The 21,077-nt window shown below is 42.2% G+C and overlaps 1 protein-coding gene and 1 long non-coding RNA gene across 10 annotated transcripts in view; one reads left to right on the top strand and one right to left on the bottom strand.

The window, feature by feature from the left end:
• Nucleotides 1–633: 633 nt before the first annotated feature.
• LOC146707961 (uncharacterized) lies at nt 634–3,773 on the bottom strand. The gene is made up of 3 exons (XR_014920894.1): nt 3,713–3,773; nt 1,151–1,194; nt 634–812 (listed from the first exon to the last, which is right to left on the bottom strand). It is a non-coding gene; the product is annotated as an uncharacterized LOC146707961 (long non-coding RNA).
• LOC146707960 (nuclear factor 1 X-type-like) overlaps nt 3,094–21,077 on the top strand; it is a 110,187-nt gene continuing 92,203 nt past the window's right edge. The window contains exons 1-2 of one of the 9 annotated variants that reach the window (XM_085459600.1): nt 3,094–4,043; nt 10,770–10,853. In XM_085459600.1, coding sequence (XP_085315726.1) covers nt 4,041–4,043; nt 10,770–10,853 — 87 coding nt within the window. In that variant the 5' untranslated portion in view covers nt 3,094–4,040. Of the gene's footprint in view, nt 4,044–10,769; nt 10,854–14,735; nt 14,933–21,077 lie in introns of those variants that run through there. The other 8 variants (XM_085459597.1, XM_085459603.1, XM_085459602.1 and 5 more) reach the window with 8 other exon arrangements.

Genomic DNA, 21,077 nt, shown 5'->3' with positions numbered 1-21,077 from the left:
GTTGTTGATTAAAACACCTGTCTTGATGTCTTGTTAATATTTTTCCAACGATTTTCACTAAACAGCTTTAAAACAAAGCTACGTGATTTTTTTTTTATTATTATTATTATTATTGCTAGTACAAAAACACCTTTCGATTTTTATCATCTCATTTTTTCTTTTCTTTTTTTCCGGAAGCAGATTCGTTACCTGAAGCTTGTAGAAGTTTCTGTGGGCCTGCGGTAAGTTCCGGGCTACAGCACAGCAAAATCTCCAGTGTTAAATTAACACTAGAGAGTGTCTATATGGGTCCACTCCTCTGAGTGTTAAATACAACACTGTTGAGTGTTAAATTAACACTTTTGACAGTGTTATATGTTTAAAAGTAACCTAGTCAGTTTAGAAGATTAACAATGGCTAACACCGAGCAGTGCTGATTTTCTAACACTGGAATATTTCTAACATTTTGAGTTATTTTCCAGTGTTAGAAAATCAGCACTGCTCGGTGTTAGCCATTGTTAATCTTCTAAACTGACTAGGTTACTTTTAAACATATAACACTGTCAAAAGTGTTAATTTAACACTCAGAGGAGTGGACCCATATAGACACTCTCTAGTGTTAATTTAACACTGGAGATTTTGCTGTGTGGGCTGTGCTGAGTACACAGTGCGCGCTCACTGTGCTGTTATTTGTACTTTAATTAAGAGTTAAGAAAAAAGAGGGGGGGAACCGTGTTGTGGGATTATTTGGGGTTTAGAGGCACAGTTTGGTGTTTTTCCAATTAACTGGTCACTCTCCAACCAGGCCGTTGGGCATGTGTGGGCTTCAGCATCTGTAAAAAAAAAAAAAGAAGAAGAAGAAGAAGGGGAGAGAGAGAGACCAGAATTAATATTAAAAGTAAATAAATAAAGTATTGGGAAAGTTCAAGGTACAAACTGTGAAACTTAACAAGACGCTTGAGGTAGAAAGCCTCTGTCATTCAATCAATTAATAAAAATGTTAATGTAACATTAGGAATTATTATTAATAATAATAGTATCATTGTTATACTCATTATCATCGTCATTATTGTTATTATTATTTGTGCAGGCTCCTACTCCTCTTTCATACTTTAAGTCATTCACCAACTTTAGTATTCAAGCCAATCATTCATCTGATTGTTGAACTTACCAGTAATCGCTTACCTCGACGTCTACCTGCAGTTTGTTTTATGCCTAAACAAATAAGATCCTATTAGTTATTTAAACAAAATTATCATTGAATTAAAAATGTCAGAAATATGTAAATAATAGAGAGAGTGAGGGTCAACATTTTGAAGGCCTAGTCATTTTTTTTCCCTCTTTTTCAAAATAATTCCATAAAAATAATTTTATGACAAACAAAAGGAAAATGTGTTTGTAATACAGGTCCTTGTATCAATTAAAGGAGGCGATAAATTGTTGACCTACTAAGTGTTAGGTTACGTGGTTTCTGCTCAGTCTCGTCATATTTTGGTCAGTCTTGGTTGTCTCCAGTGTTAAAACAAAATTAAAACTACAGAAAAACAAATAAAAACGACACTTGTTCGTATCTCCCTGCTGTTGGGTAACTGGGCCACAGGGGCCTCCGTTTCTAAACAATAATAACAACAATAACAACCCCGCACATGTCATCCCGCCACAGACGCAAACCGAATAATCGAAATTATGCTGAAACAAAAACAAATTCATTTAGAGATGATTAATTGATGTGGCCAAATGTGTGGGGAGGTCAGCGTTTAATTATTTATAACCCCTCATGTTGGAGGAATGTCATTAGGCTGTTCCCCCCCCCCCCCCCCCCCCTCTCTCTCTCTCTAAAGAAGAGAGGCAGATAACTCCACACGCACAGCTGAAAATAAAAGCAGAAATAAGGCCAAATTCTGATTTATCCAGACGATGTGTATCAGATTCATCTGCAACAACGAAAATGTTTAGTTTGTTGCTTTGATTTGAACCAGCCGTTTCTAACTGTAGAGGAAAGCCCGAAGGTTGAGTATGAAACAAGAAACGGCCAAGTTTTGAATGTGACTGGCGTGTGAACAGGTTGAGTGACCAAATCTGCACAAAATCTTCCAGATATTTTTGTTTTCTCCAGAGTTTATTTTTAAATCACTCTTATCTGCTTTTTTTAAAGTGACTTTTTCATTCTTAGATTATGTCCTTTAGGCCCCACGGTGTCCCCACAAATTCTCCTGGCCAATTTCATTTGAATCAAAATCTGTTCCAGGTGATGTATCCAAGTTTACTTTAAAAGAAGAAGAAACTTTCTTAAATTGAAACTTGACATCAGAAAGCACGTGCACCAAGTGTCTTATGTGGCAGGCCTGCTGGATCTGGCCGTTGTCCTTAAAATCTCTGGAGCAATAAACAGTTTCTTAAAACACGTGGTTGCTTTTTGGTAAAGTGGAGAGAGTGTTTTTTTTTGTTTGTTTTTTTAAATCATGTTGGTGAGAATGTCTGCGATATCTCAGATGAATTTGATCCTGTTGCTTCACAGCGTCACATCCTGACAGTCACATGCAAAATACCCTTAGTGCTACAGATATTGATGGAAATCAAACAAAGTAAGTTTTGGGATTGAGGAAAGCGGTCCTGCTTGGCTGCTCAGTAAATGACAGCTGACTTTTCCCCCTTTTTTATATTATCAGATGCGTGGACACACAGAGCACAGCTTATATCTATGGCCAGGTTGTCATTAAAATAACATATCATCCTTTAGTGGCCCGATCTTTGCTCTTGGGTTGTAAACATAAAAAAATAAAAAAAACACCACACACATAAAAACCGAGCAGCTCTGCTCTCGCTCGGCCGTCCCCACAGAGTCACTCTGCAAACTTCAGGCGGTAGGTAGGAGCCGGCGCAGCTCTCTAATCCCTGCAGCCCGTGATTTAGCCTCTGGTCCTCCTAATGCTCCTAAAGCCCCAGCTGCTCTCCTGGCCGCTCCGCTCTCTCCGCGACAGACTGCACACCGCTCGCTTTATTAATAATTCACCTAATAATTCACCAGTTCGACGCTGCCGCCTGAAGCACCGGCCCCCCACTGTAAACAACTGCCCCAATTCCCCGTCTATTATTTTGTGTATGTGCGTGTAAACAGGGCGCATGCTGCTGAGGTGAGCTATTTAGTGGCTGATATTTTGGGAGGGAGGGAAGAGCAAGGCAATCTATCGCTGCCGGAGCGCACGGCGAGCTTCCATTTTTACGCACCGAGGCATCCAGAGCCCCGCCGAAGCCGCGACCGACGACGTATCGCTGTACAGGCATTCCTCTATCGGCGAGGCTGTAGCGATTTGAAGAGGCACGACGCAAGCTGCTCTTTCATCTCGTCAGCTTTGAGGAGGAGGCGGCGAGGGACCAGGGGTGTCCCCCCCGTTTGCGTGTAACTCCGTGCGTGTGCTTGCGTGTGTTTGTGTGCGTTCGGATCAAGAGAGAGGAGAGAGAGAGAGAGATACGAGGGTAAAACAGATCGGACGCGCGGCATAGGAGACAGCTGCTTTTGGACACGTTTTGGACACAGAAGCTGATCGACCGCAAAGGCTGCACACGGAAAAATAATAGAAACAAAACTTACTCTGCGTCACTTCTCCCGTCCATTATTATTTTGGGTTATTTTTTTGATTTTTTTTAAACCCGTATTATCAGTATTAATTCGGGGAGGGTTTTTTTTTTAGCATCTCCCAGTCTGCTGGAGTTTTGCCGCCGAAGGACGCACCTCGGGACTTAGACGCAGACGTCTCCCTCACTTCTTTCTGCGGGACATGGGCGCATCTGACGCCAAACAGCGGTAGACGGAAGGCTCGGAGCTGGTGTCTTCGTTTCCTTCTATCGCTTTCAGAGTGGACCGACTTTTGAAAGAGCGTGTTTTTTTCTCTATCTGGGCCTAAAGCCGACGTGTTTAAAGGTCCTTTTTTGCTTCCGGCAACAGCGAAGAGACTAAGTCTTCCTCCCTCATCTCTCACTCCCTCTCTCACTTTTTTGGAAGCTGAACTTTTAAAGGAAAATGGGGCATTGAGAGGGTTGGCAGATCTCCCCACGCTATAATGGTACGTGCTGTGTAACTCAATAGTTCCTTTCTGTTGGCTCTATAGGGTAAAGTCTATAGGGCTGGAAATAAACAAAACATGCTTGCACTTATTTCAGGGCTCTAATTTCTTTGTAAAGAACTTTTGTTGCGGATGGATTTGGTGCTAGAGTTCTGGGCCACAACACACCTGTGTGCGTCCCTGTGCACGTGCGTGTATGCGCGCGTGCAGATGTAAAAGTAACTCAACTCGTTTGTCTGCCAAATGTAATTACAAAGCGTCTAAATGAGCCGCGATTGAATAAACATTCAGTACTGAGCGCTGAGTGTTAAATATTATTCTCACACACTGCCTTGTTTTTCCTACAGCTCCGTGCATTTTATGACCAAAGTGATTTTCATTTATTTGTTAACAATAAGCTACTTTTTTGTTGCAGTTCTTTTCCGTGAAATTTCTCCCACAGTGCTCTCAAATATCTGCAGCTGTAATAATTATGTGCATGGCATGTGTTCAAAATTAATTTTCTCCACATTTAAATCAGTGCAATTCTCCTTTCTGGCGCGTTAACGTGCATCGAGTGGCCCTGTAGACAGAGTCTGATCTTTGCTGCTAAAGTCACACAAAATAAAAGCAAAGGTAAATCTTAAAGACTCGCACAGTGATCGTGTGTGGACGATTATTACTGCTGTACTGGTTATTATTATGCCCTAAGAATCGCAATAAATTAACGTGGCGCACGACTCTCGCGCGTTACTCCACCTTGCACTCGCCGACTCGAGTCTTTTCTATCAGAAGGCGGCTGCTCTTTTTTATCAATGGGCACTTCATTTGCGTAGCTGATGACACTTTATAGCGACTACAAGGGGGTGGGGAGGTGAGGTGACACACAGACCATCTTTGTGCCCTCAGAACAAGCGCTGAGAGTCCTCAGAAAGAGCAAGTAGCATAAATTAGAGCACCTCCGAAGCATTTAATATTGATCTGAAAATCGGATGATGACGATGAGCTCATTATCTCTCTAAATCCAGCAGCATTTGGAGATAAATATCAGATTTTATCATCAATATCTTCTCTAAAACTGCTACAGCAATATTGAAAATGCAAGGCTGTGACCATCAGCTTTACGTGATCTCTATTAACTCAAAGCTTTACGTTTTAAAATGTCCTAATAAAAATGCAGCATTATCATTGCTAAATCAACTTAAGAGATTGAAGCAGAAGATTCCATTATTTTTGGTATTTTGTTTAAGCTATTTTTACTCATAGATTTCTGATTAAATTTGCTAAACCTGTGAAGTATTTTAAGGTGATAGTGATGGTTGTTTACTGCAACATAGAAATAACAAACTGCACTGTGAAATACTTTGTAGATCATCCGATATGTTTCAGTATCTCACTATTACAATCCTGTAATATAACTCTTACCTCTTACTCTTGCTCACACGTCTTCACCTCAAATATCGATGCTGTTACACACTCATCTACCTTCCTGAAAGTTTGAGACCTGTTTTAGAACAGTCAATCCTTAGAAATAAAACAGTGAGAGTTTATTTAGACTGAAACCGTATCTGATTATAATGTTTCTGGGAATGCACACGGAATCTCACAAATGATAAGCACCAAAGATACAGGAGGGGAAAAAATGTATAAACTTGGCACTCGGATAATTACAGATCTGTCTCTTTATCATACTGAGTGAGTATACATAACAAAAACACTTTAAAAATAATACACACATATATATATCTATCTATATATTTATATATAGATAGATATATAGATTCGCGGTCACTGACATGATCAAATATTGCCTGTATATGCAGCATTACTTTAAAGAGCATTAGCAGAAGTGTTCATTCACTTTTTGCACATTTATCATCGGCCGCCAACTTTGCACGAGCACCCTGATTGCTCTCTACATGAAGGGCGCATAGCCCACACGTTGTCACGTGTTTTTTTATGGGTTATAAATGTCAGCCTTACGTGACATCGAGGGGGTCACCTACCAAAAACTTTTCCTTGCCCCAGCTGCCCTGACTCACAGTCATACCTGCTAAACAACAACACAGACAGGCCCCAAGATGCTCAAGATGTCAAATTCTAGGCCGCATGTGTCTTCTGATGTCAGCTTTCCAATTATCTGTCTATATATCTTAAGGTAAGCCAAACATTAGACAATTGTTCGTAATTGGCAGTGATAATACGATGCTCATTTTGTTTTGATTCTCGGCCTATAATTTCACAGTTGGTTGCGCTGCGGTTGTTGCAGAGAAAACGTGCCAACCACAGAAGCTGTCAGTCAAATAAAAGTCAAGAAACTTATTGGTGCCAAGTTGGGAGGTGGGCGTAAACCTTTTACCAGATTATTAAATACATTTTCAAAGTACCATTTCAGTTAAGATGGAAGTGGGTGAGACATTTGAAATGAGCTCAACACGCTGCCTCCTTGAGTCACATTGTGTGTGTGTGTGTGTGTGTGTGTGTGTGTGTGTGTGTGTGTGTGTGTGTGTGTGTGTGTGTGTGTGTGTGTAACTCCATGCTTCCCGGTCTTTGTGGTAAACTCTACTGTATTAGAACCATAACCACAAGAAAATCTCCCCACGGATCAGTCCTTGTGTGACACAATGGGTTGATTGTCCCAGCCCAAACCTCATTGTTAAATGCATTAACCAGAGTAGCTAGACCTTAGTTGAATGTGGTTTGGACCTTCAAATAAGAGAATGAATAAGGACCCATGTACAAAGAAGGGTGCCAGTGGCATTGGGTTACTTAATGTGCCAAGGGGGCGTTTGGTGCAAGCAAGTGTGTCAGTGAAATGTTGCTGGTTCAGTTCAGTGTTACAACTGGCATGGTATTATCATAAGGCCACAGCCATAGCCTATCCTGTCTAGCAAGATTAGTAGTTGACAGGCAAGTTGCCAGGCCAAGTGCATCTTGGGGTGTGTCACAATGAGCGCTCTGTTCAGACCTGTTTAATCGAACAGTTTTGGTCAACAAAGACGTTTTTTTAATAAAGCAACGCTGGCGTAGTTTCACTATCTATCTGGCATTCAGGTGATTCACCTCACCTCACCTCACCTTTAAATTAAACCGCAAACCAGCTTGTATGAATTTCTCACACAAGTCAAATATCTTTTTACTCGAGGCATCTATTTTTTTAATACACCAGCAGTCAGGCCTCTTGAACAGACTCGCTTTTCACACGATGTGCCTCCCGCCTTATCCAGGATCCCAACATTTAGTATTATTGTGTAAAACACAACTGCACAATTAAGCCAAATGCAATCTTCAGCTCTGCGTCTTGGCTGTACTTCTGACCCAAGCAAACCTTCAGGACTCACGAGTGGAGTGAAATAATTAGCCCCACTCTACTCAGCCATCCATCCATCATTTTTTTAATGCAGCCCCTCGGTTTCTCATCTTCTTTCTTAGCCTCCCTGTTTTCTCGTCACCCCCCCTGAGAAGGCTGTGTGAAAAATCGTATTTTTCCAACGTTTCTCCCCGAGGCAGCTTTGGCAGGGACTCACACGGCGGCCATTTCTGCCTTTCATACACTCCTCACACACCATGGAACAGATCGCCGGTGCGGCCTGGCATCTTTGAAGTGGTTGCCATCTCACGCAGGTTGGCTGGACTGTTTTCCTCTCCCCATCCCCCTATTTTCATCCTGTGCCTTAAACTTGGCAGTGTTGCTTTTCAGGCACCAAATAACGATGATAAAAACATGGTTGAGACACAATGGTGGTTATAATAACCATGTTTTTTTAAAGGAAAGAAAAAGAAAAAAAAGAAAAAAGCGGGATCAACAGTGCTGGTAGTGGTTGTGGTTCATGATTGTGGGGCGGCCAGGATAAAGGTTTTGTGGAAACAAGGAGAGGGCTGCACCAGGTGTGTGACAAGTGTAAGTTTTTATGTGTAGGTGGTGAATTAGTGTGCAAGTGTGTGTTTTTGTGTGTAACTGCTAATGTGATATGCAGAGAGACAGAAAGCGAGGAAAGGTGGGGCGATGTGTGTGTGTGGTTGGGGGGGGGGGATCATTGATATGATGCCATTCATTTGCTTTAAAATGGAGCCACCTGAGAACAAATTCCACCATCAGGGCCTTTCATACACAAAGCTCTGTAGAGGTGTGTTTGTAAGTACATGTGTGAGTGTACGTGCAGTGCGAGAGCAGGTTTCGGAGATCTCACCTCCAAAGAATTTGGCCATATGGTCGTCAACACTAAATCCAAAGAGAGAGCGAGTGAGCCAAGGAAAGAGAAGTGTCTTCTTTTGTCAGTGAAGGCAGAAAGAAAGGCATCTTAAAACACACCATATACAGATACCTTAGATCAGATGGCTCAGACAAATAAATAAATAAAAATCCTCCACTGCATCCCTTACTCCACATATTTGTGAAGTAGGAAAATCTGTCTCAATTAACACATTTGCATTGGGCGATGATGGACTCCAAATAGGTCACTGACTCAATCTCCCGCCTCCGAATCTTCCCTCTAAAATGTTAATTAAGCAGGGCTTTGAGATTTTTTCGCTCAGGGCTGGCCATATGGGCCGGGCATATGTTCTATATATATAGTACAATATATAATTCATACACTGCTGCAGGAGAGAGTGTTTGGGGGCCCTGGAGTTTTTTTTAGGGGTTTACTACAAAGGGAATCAGTATGTTCTGGCCTCCCCAGTGCCAGGTACAGAGCTTAGCCTATTCATTAGCTTCATGTTATTCATTGTTGTACAATAGGATTGAGGTTCATCAACACCTGTTTTTCTGGCGAACATAAAGTGGGTGTTTAAATTCCTCTTTGTTGGATGGTTAATATGAAATGAGAGCAAATTATCTACTGTTGGAGTTCAATTGTTGTTGGGGTTTTTGGTTGTTTGTTTTATGTGTGTTATGTTGCTCTTCCTGAAGTCAGGTTAAATGATAGCTAATGCTGAGATTCTGGGGGTACGAAAACCTACAAATGTACAAAAGGTTTTCTCAAATAGTCAGCGCTCCCAGTTGTCCCACTGCCATCCAGCCAGACACCCATTCACCAGCAGCACTGGGCAGCAGCAGCCAATAAAAACAGCTCTTTCCCACCCGCAGCTTTTTGGGTTCGACTCAACCAATCAGGGTAGGCTTGCTGGTGCACCTGACGCTGTTTCTGGCCAGGGACAGCCAATCACAGAGGCTCCAGCACACCTGATGCATTGTGGTCTGCTTGCTGGTAGTCAGCAGGCTCGCACTGCTGTGGACCCCACCACAGGTGTCGTGGATCCAGGCCATTATTCTGCCTGCCAGCCAATCAGAGGCGTCATTTCATTATCAGACACATGTGGCCTGGCAGAATCTGAGTGCTTGCATTTTGTCGTGTGTGTGTGTGTGTGGATCTGCATGTCTATTAGCATGGATGTGTATTTGTGGATGTGAGGGACTCTATTACCCCATTCCCATAATGCCTTGCTCTCTTATCAGCAGGCCTCTCTGACTCTGAATCCCAGCTTCATCATCATTTTGAAACTCGTGTTGCCCCCTCAAGGAGTTGAGAGCCTCAGCAATAAAAAAGGGCTAAAAATAGGAAAAAGAAAACAATGTTTATGGACTAATAAAGATGATTAAGAATCGCACAATTGCAGAAAAATGGAAGGTTTGCGAGTGCAGATTATCTGTAATAAAAAGCTGAGGGGAGAGATTGGGGAGAGAGGGAGAAAGAGAGTTAGCCATACAGACCTCTCATTGCGAAGGATATGAATAGCCTTTGTTTTCACCACAACTCAGGGCTGTGTGGTCTGCCAACGTCTGGCTCTTATTATGGGGTTTGTGTCTGTGTGTCTGCGTAAGTGGCATGCACGTGTATATCGGTGTGTGTGTGTGCGCTGGTACGTGTTGCAGTGTGTTTGCGCGTGAGGCAGAGTGAACATGGGTGTGGAAAAAATGTATATGCATATGGGCGATTATATTTTCAAGAGGGTTAGACTATATGCGTGTGCATTTCGGCATTTCCACACACATGCAGTGTTTTCTCTCTGCTCCCGTTCGCTGAATAAATGTGGCATGGGGTCTTGGGCTGGCACAAGCGCGTGTGCATGCTTTTTTATCCGTTAAAGTTGTGAAATGAAATAGGATTTCACAGAACGGCACAGCGGCTGTGGGATTTGGGCTCCCTTCGGCTAAGTAGAGTGGGATAGGTTGATCCAATCAACTGCAGAACTGCAAGGAGAGCCTATTTCACAGCTCCGGGCCCTGCCAGAACCCTGCCTGCCCGCCTGCCTGCTTGACTTAGAATACAAATGAAGCTCCCTGAATGCACACCTACACACATATGCATGCATACACCCTTGTACTTACAGACAATCTGACTGGGGATTTATAGTGCAAGTGTTGTGGAGCTTCTGTGGAGAAATGAAACCAGTTGGGGTTAAAAGACTGTTTCACACGGAGCGGGTACATTTCAGGGTTACGTCTCACAAAGAGGAGGGAAGGAAAATCACAATTTCGTTTTGCCACAATCTAAATTACACTGGTTTAAACAAATTAACAGAGTGTTGTGAGATTGCTTTAAATGTTGCAATACTTCTTAAATATACTATATGTTATTAAAGAGCAACGAAATCCAATTATAATATTTAATTTAATAAATATTAAAATGATATAAAATATATGCTGGGCTAAAATCTGTGCTGTATTTGTTCCACATTTCGCAGCATGACTTTTCAGCTACATGGAAACAATTTTAACTGAATAACTATTTCTCTGTTTTTCAGGCTACTGACACCTACCTGGTGAACGACGATCCCACTAGAGGCCCAGGGATGCCTGAATGTTTCCTCGTGTCTGATACATATAGGGTATACACATCCCCAAAATACATACACACTGCAAGCTCTCTGTATCTGTCCTTTTAATTGCACTGATGTCCCAAGATATATTTCCTGGACACAAAAAAACAAAAAAGGAACCCAGTCCCTCTCTGTTTTTCTTTTGTAGGGGGGAGGACTTTTTTAAAGTACAAAAGCCTCATTAGTGCATTCATTTGACATGGTCCGACCACAGCATAGGAAACACTATGCTACCTTCATTCTTGCCATGATGAATGTTTGTTTCTAGGGTTCCATTAATGTGTTCAGAAAATACATCCACATTTTGTGTTGACGTTGTGCTATTAGCTCGCTCATATGTCCATTTCCTCCGCACACACACACACACAAAAAAATTCCCACACGTCTTCATGAATGTTCTCAGTTCATCTGTCAGTTGCGCTGACATGTGGCAAAAGTGCCCTGCAAAAACACTATGTTTCCTAAAAATGTCAACTTTTCCGTGACATGTATTTTTATAAGGGATTATTTAGGCTTGGCAGAAAATTGGTTTTGTTGCAGATTCATGTGGAGGACACGCGTCACGTGCAGGGCAAAAGTTAGAAGCCAGTTAAAGCAAAGAAAAATATACTTGACGTTATAAAAGTGAAATTTTTCTGGAGGATACTGCCTGGGTTACATGTTATACATATGGTAATTTTCACAAATATTTCCCCCCCCCCAAAAAAATCAGCTTTCAGAATGAGTTTGGCGATAACTGCTAGACTGCCTGGAAAATTGTTCTTTTGGCCTACACGCTTCAATATGACTTGTTCCATTTTCCACTTTTAAAACAAACTAATTATGACATAATCCCAGCAAAATAAATCTATACGTCTTTATTACAGCTGAATACAAATATGGTAAAAATGCACAAATCCAAAGCCGTCAGAGTATGACATATAGTAAACACATTTTTTTAAAAAGCAGCAGGCCTAACACAGTGCTCTGCATACACACTCACAAACAGATCCATAGTCTCTGGGATCCACACTGTATATGATATGCTTGTTAGCCGTGGCGGCCGGTCAGCCATGTCTTTCTGACTGCATATGCCTGTATGCATTTGACTGGCATGCCGCTTCGCAGGCAGACGTAAACAGCTTACTCAAACAATATTTACACTGTATGCCGTAGTAAACGGTACAGTTGCACAATATTCTGTTCACATATTTCCTGCCTTTTGAAAGGCAGCCTCAACCACCTGTCTCACACATTTAGCATGCTAATGGCAGTATCAGTATGCTACATCACATTCAATATTTAATGGCCTAGCCACAGGCATTGGTAAACAACAAGGATATGAGTAGTGCTGTGTGTCAATGGGAGACCGCAACATGCTAACTTTAGGCACGCCATATGGTTTTCTCATGTGCTTTTTAATGGCAAGCGTAGTCTCAGAAACCACTAGATCCCTGTGCGCTCGAGGGGCTTTCAAAGGTGATGTTGAGACCTGACTGTTTGATTATAGGCAGAGAGTTTGGAAAGAAAGCCCAAGCGTCAGTGTTTTGTAACTTCTGCGGTCGGTTGCTATAGTTTGTTTGTTGCAGCCAAGTGCCTGTGTTGAATACTGAGATGGACACCTAATGTCAGACTGAAGCCAGAAACAAAGACAACCAGTAAAATCAGGCAGCAGAAAGGGAGAGTGTGTGTGTGATGAGGACAGCAAAAAAAAGAAAGAAAGAAACTAAAGAAAGGGAGAATAGCTGAAGATTATGAGACAGAAAAGGAGAAAGTGACACTAAAAAGACCCACTGAGAAAGAGAAAAAATGGGGTAGACAGAAAGAAAAAGAGGGAAAGCGAGAGAGCGGACAAAAGCTTTGGGGTTTGGGCCTGTGCCGTGGTGGGGTGTGGTTTGGAAAGAGGAGAGACTTTGGGAAAAGAACACTACACCTCAATATGTTTTACTTTCTTTCACTTCAATTTAGATTTTTCTCTCTTTTTCTTCTGGGTGAAATTCTTTTTCTGGTTGTTTGTGCCAATATATCTTTGACCAACAGACATTTGTGTTCATGAATGCACTGAAACTGTGAGTGTGTGTGTGTCTGTCTCTACTGTACACTATATGCATGTGCGTTTGTGGTGTAGGTTTCTATGTATGCTACATAGGCTGAGGTCTCGTAAAGTTGCACAGCTTCATCCCCCCCCAGAAAAACTTGGCATCCAAGCACGAGGGTGACTTCAACCCCCAAAACCGCACCCTTGCGCACACATGTGGGTGGGAGCAAAAACTTTTGCACAACTGGAACACATACGCACACGGAGACTTGCACATATAGAATTGTATTCACACACAGGCACACGCATGCTTCCAAATACTAATGCTCTCTCTCTCTCTTCTCACTAATGCTCGCTCTCTCTCTTCTCACACACACACACACACACACACTCTTACACACACATGCACAAGGCAGAGGCTTATGTATAATTGCAGGCACTCTGCCTGCATATATGAGTTTGATTAGGCTGAGGAGCAGGGAGCGGGTGAGGATAAAGCCAAGCCTGATTAGAACCAGAGTGTATTGCTTCCATACAATAGAGGCACAATGAGACCGGTTTAGAGCACTTTGCACAAGTTCAGGTATCTTTTGTCGACATAAACATATACCGTATACTGGAATATGACTTGGATTCAGTTAAAAACAAAAGCAGAAATAGCAAAGCAAAATGTATCATGGCTGAAAAAAATGACTCTTAGACAGCAGAATTTACAACTTGCTGTAATAATTTTGGACTTGTTTAGGTTCATGAATACGCCTGCCATTGTAAATATTTAAGTCTGGTTATAACTTTCAGATGATGAGCTCTTTAGTTAAAACAAGCGGCACGCAGCATCTCAAGCTAAAGCGGAGCTGCAGAGTCAGGGCTCATGTTGAGCTCTGACACCTTGTAAAATGCATTAAATAAAAATAGGCGGTCCAGATTTAATGAGATGTTTCAGCAGTATGAAAAGCCGACCCTACCGCGCACGTTTACTTTACAGTAACACATAGTCAAGTTAACAATCGGGCCCCCTTCAACAAACTTGTAAGACATTTAAATAGCTTGTACACAGAAAGCTTTGTGCCACCATCCAGATGACTGGCTGACAAAGGACCACAGCATAATCTGAGCTGTAAATTTAAAACTTTCTTCTTTTTTTTTGGTCTTTCTATTTTGGTTACACTTGGGTTTGCTTCTGCATTCTTCATAAGAGCAAAGGATATGAAAGCAGAAAAGGGATCTTTTTGAGGAAATCTGCCACCTCAATCACTTGTGTTTGCTCTGGCAAACACAAGTGATTGGCAAAGATTTTTAAGACAGTTTTGTCAAAGTAAATATCCCTGCACCAAAAAAAGATTCCGTTTTTTTTACATGACCAAAAGACTGCAAACATAGATAGATAGATAGATAGATAGATAGATAGATAGATAGATAGATAGATAGATAGATAGATAGATAGATAGATAGATAGATAGATAGATAGATAGATAGATAAAAAACATTATTTAACAGAACTAAAAGCTTAGATTTCTGCTTCCGAAGTGTTTAAATCATGTAGTAAAATATAAGCGAAATCCCATGCCACATTTACAAAAGTATTACTATCTTTAAAATACAACGAGCTGACTGCTCTGCCCGCACAGTACCACAGGCGCACATTGAGCCCCTGTAGTTCTGCAGGAATACTGTAGCTCAAGCGACTTTTCTTTGGGGGATTTAGCGAAGCGTTGATTCTTAAAGAAAGAAAAGAGAAAAGAAACGTTTAAATAACGATCGTTTCAAACATAATGTTAGGTTTGTGACGATCTGATAGAAAAGCGGGGAGGAAGAGAGAGAGAGTGAGTGAGAGAGAGGGAGCGTTAGAGAGAAAGAGGGAGGGAGGGAGGCAGGGAGAGAGAGCAGCAAAAACTTTCCTCTAAAGTTAGCGCGCAGCTTTCACTGCAAGTGAGGCGGGGTTACAGCCTGGACTGAGCCACAGCGGCTTTGCAATGCGGCACCGCAGCGAACCTCCATCCAACTTTGTTATCAGCAACTCCAAATTTCATCTGTAGACTCCAACATGTACTCCCCTTACTGCTTGACACAGGTATGGAAGAAAATCGCCGTTTTAAGGCTCCGGCGCTTTGCTTTTTTCCCTTCCCCCCCGGTGTAGCGCGCCTCCGGTTTGTTTTTACTGTACGTGGTTTACAGTGTTGTGTCGCCTGTCGCGCTGCTACTTGTCATTTGCTGCGTACGAAGGAGCTTTTCCCAACTCTGCTCTCTTTTCCCCGATAGTGTTTAACCTCCCTCGCTCTCTCACTCTCTCTCCCTCTCTCGCGCTCTCTCTCTCCCCCTTTCTTTTTAATGGCACTCCTCCAACGGGCTTTCTTGTGCGTCTCATTGCGCATGGTTTGGAGAGAAAATGGCGCTTCTCCCAAATCTATTTTATATAAAACGGAGGTTGGAGAAAGGGGAAGAGGGGCTGGGTGTCCTGACAGCTTGCGACTAATTCCAGACAAACGGAGGCAATAACCGGTTTTATCCATAAAGCTCATGAACGAGTTTTAATGAAGCTTCTTGAGTAGTAAAATCTTCTTCTTTTTTTAAGGTTTCTAACTTACGGCTGTAGGGTGGTCTGCCAGTTTTCAGCCGCGGGGGCCTTTAAGGGTCACGTCCTAGATGCAATCTTAACTGGATTTATCATATTCTGCAACAGCAGAAACAAAACAAAGTGCTTTATTTTATTTATTTATTTTTAATTGTTTTTTGGGTTGTTTTTTTTTTAGCCAAATAAGAAATTGTGGGCAAGTGTGCATGTGTGTGTTCTCGGTGGTGTCAGATTGATTAATGACAAAACGGAGGTGCCCTTTAAATAAACAACAGAACCACTCCGTAATATTTGCATAATCATTGTATGAAAGTCAGTATAGGTGGAAGCTTTTTAGGGATTCTCCCGGTTAAAAAAAGCGGGAGAATGTAATGTGCGTAATTTTAAAGGCCGTGGATCAGGTACAGGTTCTACACAGAGGAATAAGTTAAGTTAAAAAAAAGTTTAGATCAATTTGCTTTAAAACATTTTCTTTAAACTGCAGCTTTTAACTGAGATCTGTGAATATTTAGCTCACAGGTTTTCACCTAAATTCGAAATTACAGACTTAGTTTTGACCTTTCAAGGCTCATTTCCTCTAAGCATTTCTGCCACTGTGCACTAAAACGCTGCATTATCTTGTTTCACCTCATACCCTATAATGTTCCTTTGATATATATCTGTAAACTGTGCACTAGAAATAAACTCGAGATTAAAGGAAAACACAGGACTAGGACAACCTTCAAACCTTTGTTTTTGTCTTTGTTGATTTTTTGACAGAAGTGACGTAGAGCTTAGGCTTTATTTTTCTTTTTGTTTCATTTTTCATAACAGTGAATACATTGTCTTTATGAGCTCGGCTTGTGTTGTTTCAGTGCGTAAAGAGCCTTTATCTGTAAATCAAAACAGATCATATCACAGGCCTCGGGAGATCAAAGGTCACTCTGTAAATGACCTTTTTCATTTTCTTTACAGCGCCGCACTTTTTGTGCCCGACAGAGCACATACATTTAAAGTTATGTTTATTCAAGTTATATTAGAACAGTCACTGCAGAGTTAACAGATGAGGACCACAGGAGCGCCGAGCCTGCTGCTCCAGGCCACCGCAGGTCCGTTTTCCCCTTCTGCCGCTCGGCTTATCAAATTCACACACCGGGATAAAAGCACTTTTTTTATTTGCACGCACGTCACCAGCAATCCTTTATTTAAAGGTGGAGTTAATAATTACCGTTTAATATCAGTCGGCCCATTTGTCAGTAAGAAATGATTTTTTTTAAACACAAGCTTCAGTTACCTGTAAGTTACAGCCTGCAGTGCAATAAATGCCAATTACAAGGCTTATGATGTATAATTTTTGCGCATTAATTTGACTTTTGAAACATAATAAAATCACAGTTTGGCTTCCAGCCTGCGTGTTACATTTCAATGATACAGGAAGGTCACGGCCTGCAGCCCTGCGTTTCTTTTAGTCCTACAAAATGCTTTACTGTAATATTCATACGTTTTGCAAAAAATGTATTCCAAACCATATTGTAGCTGCACAGCCTTTTGCAGTGGAGCAGAGAATTGTAATCATTCCTTTCCTTAAACAGAACAGTCTGGTTTCGAGAGCTCCGAGGAAAACATGCAGGATTCCTTCTCACAGTTATTTCAGGCCTTCAGACCAGACCTGTTTTGCTTTTTCTTTGACTGAAACTAAAGTATAATGTGTATGCATGTGTGTATGTCTCTTCTCCGTTAGTTTGTTTTTACGTAAAAAAAAACAAAAACCAAAAAACAAACCCGGAATCACAGGCATCCCTAGAAACGCGTCGGTCTCGTTCTCTTTCTTCCCGCTTTCTCTTGACTGTTCTGCCGTCTGCAGGTTTTATAGAGTCAGAATGACATTTAATAATCAATAGCCCATTTGATTTGCCCCGTAAAATAAGTCCAGCAGCCCTACTGCATATTTAGTACAGATAATTTTCCGAGCCTGGCGGTATGAGGCGAGGTCCGCATCGAGTTTCCTCTTTCTTTCCATTAATTAAAATTAATTGGCAGCAGATCCTCTCACACGAGCGCCGCATGGACTCGTGCTGCCCATATGCGTGATACATATTGATCTGCTTAGGCTGCTGTTACTACGTCTACGGGTCTAGTGACAGATATCAAGCAAAGCTGGTTTGTTTGCATTCTCTCGTATCTCCTTGAGAGCTCGTGTTTGTATGTCGAGTATATTAAGATAACACCAGTCAAAGATTAACCCCAAAGACGCCCGTGCATCCTGCTTCTTTCACACCTGTAATTGAAACATGACTTAAACATTTGCATTAATTTATGCTCTGCTCTTTTTAATTATCTTTTGATGCGTCATTAAAACGGAATACACGCCATTTGTGTGTGTGTGTGTGGGGGGGGGGGGGGGTTCACATGAGTGTACACACGGATGCTGACGGTAATGTAGATTGCTTGTAGCCTAACCATCCATCCATCCTTCCACATTCGTCCAGTGACTCCATTAAGAGTTTGTTCTTGATCACTGTCCTGTAAATAATTCACAAATCACAGAAAACATGTAAAAGTGGTGTAAACAACCTACAATGCATTATTAATGCTGATAAAAGCTTTTTTGGAATAGCCTGGTAGGTGACGGACCGACGAGCCAAAGTAGCGGTGCAAAAACATTGCCAAACATTAGCAGGAGTTGGTTTTTTGTTTTTTTGCGTACGCGTGGCATTGTTTCACGTCCCTGTGACGGGAAATGCATTTGCATGAAGTTTTAATGCGGCTTGAAGGTCGAGGGGGGCGGGGGCGTCGTTAATTAAAACTTCTATGTGCTGCGTTTTTGAATTCGGTTATTTCAGACTGCTGTTAAGTCCCGTTTATCCAAAATGAAATGGGTTGCTAGCGCCAAATTCTGAAGCTTTTGCCGCAAAATAAGAAATGTTTAACAATGTGCCGGGAGATTGTTTAACTGCTCCCCTCGCAGTTCACGCGCAGAACATTTTTATTTGTTCACTTGATTCTCGCTTATACGCCATTCATGTCCTATTATACGCACTTCTTAAGGGTTTTAGATTTTTTTTTGGACTTCAAATGAGTCCTTGAAATTCACTCGGCCATGTGCGATTGGCTGAGCCATTAGAAGCATGAAGTGAAATGTGCACAGGCTACAATAGGCGTGCCATATAGCAATAGCACAAGAAGAGGGGGTGGGGGGGGGGGGGGGGGGGGAGTGAAGATGTTGCAGACAGTATCTTTGGTGATAGAGATAAAAGCATTTTTATCGCAACCAAACAGCCAAGTGAATCACTGTATATGGAGCAGCGCACAATATGTGTGGCAATCTGTGTGAAATTCACACAGCCAGTTTCTATACAGTTAGACTGTCCAAATCAAATATTCATTCTTAAGCCGAATTTTGAGATTGTTCTTTTTCCTGTTTCCACCTAGAAGTCGCCATTGTCACAAAGGGTCAAATGTTCAAGACACATGGCGTCACAGCTAACTACCTGCTAGTGTGTGCTTTTTGTGTGCGTACAGTACTTGTTTTTCCGTCCCGTTTTGGGCCACGGCTCTCCTGCGTCAGCGTAGGTTCTGGTTTCACTGGGACCGGTCAGTGACTGCTGGTGTAAGCCGAGGTGGGTCTGCATGATCTGGTAACATACCAATCCTTACCGGCATCACTTTGCACCCACACATGCACACACACTCCCTATAATCCTGCGCACACATAGCTAGTTTGCAGGCACAGCTCTGTTGTGGTGGACGGTAAGCAGGGTGAAAATGGCCAACTGCAGGCCAAGGGCAAGCAGGCAGTGAGTTGTAGGCAGAACCCAGGGGTACACTGTGTTCTTTTTACTTATTCATCCTTTGCTAGAGGCAGACAAGGTCCAACTTACGCTCCTTGGCCCCGAGTGAGAGCTGGTAGGCAGGCACGAAGGAACGCATAAGAAATGGCACATGATGATGTCAGTTTAGCAGTGTCTAAATACATTTGGATCACGGGCTACCAATAAATGTGCCTGATATGTGTGAGGGATTGATGTGTGCCTAAATTAACTTAAATTGTTACTCAAAATTTTGAAATCACATGCATAGTGTCAAACGGTAGTCTATACTAAAATTATGATTTTTGTTTGTAACGTCACCAAAAAAGAAAAAAATATGCAATTGAAGGACCCATAAAGCCCCAGACCTATAGCCTAAGGTAGCTCTTGGACAGTCGTCCTATGGCAGTGTGTGTTTGTTTGAATGTGGGTGAATCTGTCTTGGAGGTGATTTAAATCCAACACAGTGGCGCTCTGTTTATCCCTTATCTGTGCAGTCTTCCCAACTGCCCATAGAAAATGGATTTATCATGCTTAACCGAGGCACTTGGCACAATCCGGTAATAGGTGGCTGTCCTCTGGATGGATGAGCATGTGTTTGTGTGGCCGATATGCGCGTGTTTATGTGTGGCCTTGTGCACATGTTACCTCCTCCCTGTCCTCTGCCTTCTAGTGTGGATTAGGTTTAGGTTGATCTGTGGCCAGTGGTAGCAGGCGGCCCCTATAGCGGTCTTATGTTGGTCTGAGATAGTTTTGTTTACCGAGCCATACTGCACACACATGTATGCATGAAGATACGCAAACTCATCCGAAAAGAGAATGAACACTCACGTAATGTTATAGACTGATAGACAGACGCGTTCAGGAGCGGGAGCAGCAGCAGCAGAGTCGAAATCCCCTCACTGTGCTGATACTGGGAACGCTGCTCCAACTTTAGCCTTTGCCAGTTTTCGTCACGGGGGTGGAAAATGCTCCAAAATCAAATTTTCACAATTGTCCCTCAGAGCTTTTGTTGTGGCTTTGCTCACTATGCGATATAATTTTAATCTTGGCTGGGGTACGAATTAAGTGTGTAAAGTGCTCGTGTGATTGACTGATAATTGCATATCCTCCCTGTGCAAGACTGTTATTTTTTTCTCAGGTTTCAGAATCAGAGGTGCAACAACTAGCAGTTTACAGTCATTTAACGTGAAAAGACTTTAGTTTGCCAGCAAAAGAGATGAAATCATCAGACGAGGGAAATGTGAGAAACCACTAAGGAATCAAGAGATGAGAAGATGCAAGAGCCAAAGAAGTGCGCTGCTCTTGCATCTGCTTGGGACAGACTCCCCTTCACCTTCATCCCCACTTCTCCTTCTCCTCCACACCCCTCCACCTTCTCAATTAGCTCCCTTTTAAAGAGAAGTAACGGTTAGTGAGTGATCGGCATTGTTCGAGGATGAGCTTCAGTTGTTGTTGTTGTTTGTCTCACCCTCTCCCTGTATCTTGCTCCATCCCCCTCCTGTGTGACCCGTTGGTGTGTTTTTCGTTCTTTTTGATTTTCTCAGAGGCTTTTTTTTTTCCTTTTTTTTTGTGGGGGTAACCCCACTGAATGGGACAATGCAGCCTAGCGTGAAATTAAAGCTCTTAGTTAGTTTGGAGTTGCTCAAAAGAGGATTTTACACATGCATGCATTCATCACCCTCCCATACGCTATAGATATAGCTAATTAGAGGAAGTATACCCTATTTCGAGCATCAAGAGCCCAATTAAAAGAGTAGGGGAAACCTCAGTGAGTGAGATCTAGGCCAAATCAGCTCAGTGAAAGCAATTCTGTTTCCTTGCGTGTGAACAGTATGGCTCCTTCCTTAATCCAG

This window comes from Copadichromis virginalis, linkage group LG6 (assembly GCF_057382275.1).
Source record: "Copadichromis virginalis isolate Kocher_CV1m ecotype Utaka linkage group LG6, C_Virginalis_male_GT1.1, whole genome shotgun sequence".
Taxonomy (NCBI): Eukaryota; Metazoa; Chordata; class Actinopteri; order Cichliformes; family Cichlidae; genus Copadichromis; species Copadichromis virginalis.
Note: the sequence above shows the minus strand (reverse complement) of the source record. Positions and strands in the feature narration are given on the sequence as shown.